The following is a 6543-nucleotide window of genomic DNA, read 5'->3' as shown; positions in this document are numbered from 1 at the left end:
ATGTCCTGGGTCATGAAGGCACCGTTCCCTCTGTCGCCAAGATCCCTTGAGCAGCAGTTTATCCTCAGATGCAATGCTGTGCATCAAACGTGTTTTTTTGGTGAAGTGGGATTATTTAAACCCAGAGAGGTGGGTGCTGGCTCCTGTGGGCATTTTGGAGGTGCAGGGAGGAGAAGGGAGCTCCCTGCTCCTGGAAAGCCCCAGCATGGCCCTTGCTGACCACATTTCCCATGCAAATATATGAAGGCACATCCCAAACCCAGCATTTTCCTTCAGAAACACCCGTGGGAACGCCACCATGAGATACCCCCAGGGTCCCCAGACCGTGACGGCATGCCAAGCAGAGGGCCAGGACCCGTGCCCGCGCATCCCACTGCACACCCGCTTCAGCCTGGATGGCGGCCGATCCCAGGAGCTGAGCAGGTTTTACCAGGTAAGGACACGGGGGGACCGTGGAGGGGAGCCAGGGTGGCCACAGGCTCCGCTGGCTGCCGGGGGCTGGAGAGAGGTGACCCCTCCTCTGCTGCCTTCACACGGTGAGGCTCGCTGCCCAAAATCCAGGTACAGGCAGCAGGCAGGGATGCCACCTCAACAGCCAAATTTAATTGCAGGCAGCTTGAGCGTTCGGGTGCTCACAAAGCTGAAACAAGCCTCGGGGGGGTTAACCCCAGGTATCGCTCGTGCTTGTGCGTGGGGGAGCACACTGTGCATGCTTAAGGGGCAGCCGGGGCTGCTGCAATGGGGGGCTGCGTGGGGAGCGGCCCCCCATTGCAGCAGCCAGCTCTGCCCCTTCCAGAGCCCCGTGTCTCCACGAGCTGGGCACAAGGTGAGGGTCTTGAATGAGAGAGGCACTGCCTGCAGCGCGGCAGGCAGAGACCTGCGTGCACGAGCACCTGAGGGATCTCGGCATTTGAGAGGCAGCAGGAGCATCGGGCTGCAGAAGCCCCTGCTACGAGCACCGTGCTCGCCCCACGCCTCGGCCACGGCAGGGCCCATTTCTTCCTAACACCTTACGACGCACCGCGAATAACGCAAACCAAGCTGCCAAATTAATGAGGCGAGCACAGACGCTGCTTATGAATTTGCCTGTTAGCGCAGCAGCCCGAGTGTCTGAGGCAGGGCAGCTTAGGAGCATGGCTGTGACCGGTGTTTCTGCACGGTTGGGGCGGGGGTGTGATTGCCATGTGCTTTGCAATAGTAACCCCTGCAAAATCCTGGTGCAAAGATGACTTGGAGCACTGAACTCAGCCGAAACGCCTGAACGTTTGCCTTTATCTGCAGCTGACCCAGCAGCACTGCGAGTTTTACCGGGACAAGAGCGGGATGCTGTACCTCCTTCCCTACTTTGTGCTGCCCTCAAAGGAAAAGGAGAGATACCCTCATCCACTCGACCTGTGAGTACTGATGTCCCTGCGGACGGTCCCTAGGACGTGGTGGCACCCAGTTCCCAGGGCTTGGGCTAGTGGGACGAAACCAGAGAGGTCTGGGGGAAAGCCAGCCCCACACCTGATCCTCCTTCTCTTCTTCACCCAAACCTTCTGTCCTCAGAAAAATGAGAGCAGAAGAAACCAGATTAACCTGAAAGGAAAGAATAGGTGGCAGCGTGCCAGGCTTTGAGGCTTTTTTCCCACCTTAGAAATCCCAGGGTTTTTTTCTTTTAAAAACAAGCATCCTCCTGACTCTGTGTTTGAAATCCTGGATGTTGATTTATTTCAAAGACCTCACAAAAACTCCTGGGGGCTCCGTGTCCCGTCTCCTCCTCACCAGAGGACACCGCAGGGTCTGCTGCTCCCTGGGACCGTTCCCACCACCAGTGTGGCAGAGGAGAGCTGAGGGCTGCAACTCTTTTGCTTGAAAATTATAGCAAAGTGGCCGCTGAAAAGGCATGACTTTAGCAACCTAACATGTGAGCTGGCCAAAGGTCCAGCTGCCAGCCCCAGGTTGCCCGCCGGCCACCCAAGCCATCACAAACAGGGGAGGTCTCCAAGTCACCATGGCCATGAATTGATGGGGGAACCCCAACCCCATCCCATAGCTACCTCCTGCCTCCCCATAGCCAGGCTGGGCTGGGCATGGGCAGTGCTGGGGCTCCTCTCCTCTGAGCTGGTGGATCCAGTCCTCTGCTCACCAGGTACCTCCACTATACGGGGTCCTGGAAGAGGACGTAAAAACTGAAAGGCAGAAATCGCCCTTTGTTATTGCTCAAATAGTCATTCATGAAAAGAAGACATCAATGAGTGAAGCTCCCAGGTATTCCCCATCCCTCCTGGACCTGTCATCCTGGCTGATGGAGCAGAGGGTCAGAAAGGTGGAGCAGCCATCCTGGGGGCAGCACGCAGGCGTTGTTCCTCATCCAGCCCTCGGTGCATCTCCTGGGTGGGTTTTCTTTGCTATACCCCTCGCTGTGCTCAGCATGCCCGATGGCACAGCTTCACAGTTTCTATACTACCACATTAGGGTCACTGAGACCTCATAGATCTCCTCCCTAAACCGCTGGTGTCAGAACAGCTCATACTCACAGATGTCTCACCAAAACATCCATTATCACCCAAAATTAAATACTTTCGTCGCCGCATCTGAGGGCGTCCAGCCCAGCACCCCCATTAGCACACCCCCAGGCAGAGCTGCAAACCAGGACAGACGAGTGCTGTGGTTATGTTAGACATAAACCATCGGTCGTTGCTTCTCCTCCACCAGTCTTTGCTACCGGTCTACACGTGGCAGTCCTGCAGCAAGGGGAATACATGCACTTAAACACCGCGGGGTCCCATGCATGCAGCCCGGGGTGCGGATGCTGAAGTGCAGATGCTGAAGTGTTGCTTGAAGGATCTGTTTAAGCTCCTTGCTGAAAGGCTGTGGCAGCTGAGCCCCCAGCACCGGGCCGGCATGCACAGGGGCTGAGCACCCCAAAACACCTCGCTGAAGAGAGCCACAGGGGAGCTTCTCCTCCTAGGAGTGTCAGGGCAGGTGCTGCAGAAGCTGGACCATGTGAGGGAGCCTGTCAGCATCTCTGGGACACAAAGGTGGACAGAAGCAGACATAGCACTACTGAAAAGCGCATTAGGCAGCTGGGTATTTCTCTCCAGCACTGAAAGCACAGTGGGTACGTTGGAGATAGAAAGAAATAGTCATAAATAATTTTTAGCAAGAATAAAGGGAAGGTAAAACTTGGTGGGGACATGGAGTAGCACAGACCACAGCCCAAATTCAGGGAACAGCGAGGTTAAACTCGCCTGGAGAGACTTTGCATCGCCCCACTGTGCAAACTCAAGTGAGACCGTCCAACTTCACAGCCGTGGGCTGTGCGTTACCGGCTGGCGTGCTCTGTGGCACAGCCCAGCACGGTGTCCCACCACCCTTTTGGATGGAGACCCATGGCACTGACAGCCCCCACTGCCCTGCTTCAACCCTCCAAGGACCAGAGGAGCTGTCAGAGGAGTGTATTGCTCTCAACCAGCACGGGTTATAGCTGGCATCCAAAATTCCCTCTTGCCTTGAGCGCTGAGTGCAGCACTGGCCTCCTGGGACGATCACACTGGACCTGAAATGGGTTGAAAATACACCCACAGCACTGCCAGCCCAGGACTGGGAGCTGAGCTGCGGTGGAAGGCAGCCGGAGCCAGCCACCAGCAGAAATACGTGGGTGCCCTCTAGTGCTATATTCCTGTGGCTCAACAGGAGTGTAAAATCCAGAAAAAAAAACCCCTCCAGTCATCTTCAGAGGGCTTCAGATAAAATACTTCATATATTTTCCTTATATCTGGCTGGATCTGCCTATGTTGTAACTTGTGCCCATCGCTGCTCCGATCACCGTGCACTTCGAAATTCAAGGTGCATCCTCCAGCCTCCTACACCTCCACATCCTCTAGATCCGCTCTTCTCTGCTACCTGCCCTTAGGTAGCTGTAGACAATAATAAGATCCCCCTTTGTCTTCTCCTCTTGAGGCTGAACAACCCAGCTCTCTGCCTCTCCTTGCACATAGAATCATGGAATGTTTTGGGTGGAAGGGACCTCCAAAGCCATCTAGTCCAACCCCCTGCCATGAGCAGGGACATCTTCAACTCGATCAGGTTGCTCAGAGCCCCGTCCAACCTGACCTGGAATGTTTCCAGGGATGGGGCATCTCCCACCTCTCTGGGCAACCTGTGCCAGTGTTCACCACCATCAGCATAAACAATTTCTTCCTTATATCTAGTCTGAATCTCCCCTCTTTTAGTTTAAAACCATCACCCCTTGTCCTATCGCTACAGGCCCTGCTAAAAAGTCTGTCCCCATCTTTCTTAGAAGCCCCCTTTAAGTACTGGAAGGCTGCAAGAAGGTCTCCCCGGAGCCTTCTCTTCTCCAGGCTGAACAACCCCAACTCTCTCAGCCTGTCCTCACAGCAGAGGTGCTCCAGCCCTCGGATCATCTTCGTGGCCTCCTCTGGCCCCGCTCCAACAGGTCCGTGTCTTTCCTGTGCTGAGGACCCCAGAGCTGGACGCAGCACTGCAGAGAGAGTCTACATCATGTGCTCCAGCCCATCTCGGTGGCCCTTGCTGCAGTATGTCCCTGTCTTCCTTGCACAGGGGAGCCTCAGACAGGCCACAGCACTGCAGACACCGACCAGGGTGTCTGGGTGCTGCCCCTGCCTTGCCGGCCACTCTCCTGCTTGCACAGCCCAGGAGGCGACTGGACGCTCCTTGCTGCAAGATGGGAAGCTATGGTGGTGCTCTGAGCACAGCAGCGAGGTTGGCTATGGCCAGCCTTGGAAGCCCGTGAATCTGCAAAATTTTGTGTGTGGAGCTCAGAGAAGCTGCTTAAAGGAGAGGTTAATTGACGGGCATGGAGCGCTTCGTCCTGGCTGTGTGCTGTGGCTATCGAGGCTGGCTAATGCTTTCTTATCCACCCGTCGCTGCCCATCTCAAACAAACAGGAGTGGGGGAGGCTGTCCTTCACCCAGGCCAGGTGTCATGGGAAGGCAGAAAAATGTGTGGGACGAGGAGGAGAGATGGAAGTGGCTGGAGTAAAACAGATGCTGTCGGGGCTATGAGCGCATCCCCCTACCAGGAGTTTAGCTGGCAGACGCCAAGGTCAACCCCGGCGCTGATAAGAGCTGTTGTGAGCAAAGCTGGAGGTGACAGCCGGCACCTCCTTTCCTTTGGGATCTGCTTTTAAGCCGCAGATTTACCACCGGCCCCCGCCTTTGCAGCTGTGCCACAGCTGGCTCTGTGCCCGGTCTTGGACCTCCTCCACTCCAACCTGGACCCAGATCTGGGCTTGACCCCAGACCTACCTCACTGCTGGGTGGCCCTTGGGCTGTGTCTGACCCTGACCACCATCTCCAGATCTGATCCTGACCCTGACTTGCTGCTACGCACCCCTGCTCCTTGTCACTGAGGACCTCGCTGCTCCCTGACCCGTGCCTACAGAAATGATTTGACTTTCGCCAGCTCCTGGAGGGACAGGCAACGCATCCCCAAAGGGGCACAAGCGGTGGTGGCCTTGGAAGTAATCTGTATTTTCCCTCTATCCCTTCAAAAACTTCCCCATGCCCAGAATCCTTCCTCATGCAGATGAGTGACTGAACCCATCCCGGTAATGCCAATATGCAGAGCTGCTTCTGCATTCATATTTGTGGCCTGGAGGTCATGGGTGCTTGCAAACAGGAGAGCACGGCTTGGCCTTGCAGCATCAGCTCTGAACACGGCACAGATAGAATCTCCCGATTCTGCCTTTGTTTTCCTTGCACTTACCAGTAAGCCATACCTGTGCCTGTGCAATCCGTGACAGCAAGACTTCGGGTGCACGTGCGGGGCTCAGCAGCAGGCAAAGCCAGCGGGAGCTCGGGAATTGGGAGCCCCGGGGCTGCACCAGCCCAGCGCAAGGTCAGATTGAACAAGGTCTCTTGGGGGGGACAACGCTGCAAGCTCGCCTGCTTCTGCAGCTCTGCTGCGGTGAACACCGCCGGGGCTGTGGGTGCCCCAGTGCCCTCGGAGCACACCCCTACAGCTGAGCCCGGTACCTCTGTAACTCCTGCCTGCACCTCTGTAACCCCTGCCTGCACCTCTGTAACCCCTGCCTGCACCTCCATAACCCCTGCCTGCACCTCCGTACCTGCTGCCTGCACCTCTGTAACCACCCTTGGTGCTCTTCTGCTCCCCAGCCCACCGCTCAGTGTGAAGACCCGCTGGCATTTGCTGCGAGTGTCACCGGTGAACCTGCGGACCTACCAGACCTTCCCCTCGGGGAAGAGGGTCACTTCCCAGGAGAGAGAGATCCGAGACAGCTTTTTCGAGTACCGAGCCTAAGCGATGGGGTCCACCCTGTGCTTCGGTGGAAACCTGGTTTTCCAGCTGGGAGAGGAACAACGGGAAAATAAAGGAGAGGGAGCTGCCTGCTGTCTCGGGCTCTGTGTGCCATGGGGGACCTGCCTGTGTGCGGCAGGGATACTCTTTGTCCATGGCATCCGAGGAGAGGGGGCAGCTGCCCACCACGCAGCTCCTCCTGCCATTTGGGATGATCAATGAGGCTGAGGAGAGATTGAGGACAGGCAGGGGATTAGC

General features: G+C 56.5%; 1 protein-coding gene across 1 annotated transcript; it reads left to right on the top strand.

Annotated features, from left to right (window-relative positions):
• Window positions 1–298: 298 nt before the first annotated feature.
• FAM166C (family with sequence similarity 166 member C) lies at window positions 299–6288 on the top strand. The gene is made up of 3 exons (XM_050894022.1): window positions 299–433; window positions 1282–1394; window positions 6144–6288. Exons 1-3 carry the CDS (start codon window positions 299–301, stop codon window positions 6286–6288), a joined length of 393 nt encoding a protein of 130 aa, XP_050749979.1.
• The last annotated feature ends 255 nt before the right edge of the window (window positions 6289–6543 follow it).

Source organism: Gymnogyps californianus, chromosome 3 (genome assembly GCF_018139145.2).
Source record: "Gymnogyps californianus isolate 813 chromosome 3, ASM1813914v2, whole genome shotgun sequence".
Lineage (NCBI taxonomy): Eukaryota > Metazoa > Chordata > Aves > Accipitriformes > Cathartidae > Gymnogyps > Gymnogyps californianus.
This window is presented reverse-complemented; position numbering and strand designations above follow the sequence as displayed.

Bases quoted from the DNA above. Each gene is read 5' to 3' on its own strand.
- FAM166C (XM_050894022.1), top strand. From the start codon at position 299: ATGAGATACCCCCAGGGTCCCCAGACCGTGACGGCATGCCAAGCAGAG. The intron at 434-1,281 runs GTAAGGACACGG...CTTTATCTGCAG, and splicing joins AGCTGAGCAGGTTTTACCAG to CTGACCCAGCAGCACTGCGA. The intron at 1,395-6,143 runs GTGAGTACTGAT...TCTGCTCCCCAG, and splicing joins TACCCTCATCCACTCGACCT to CCCACCGCTCAGTGTGAAGA.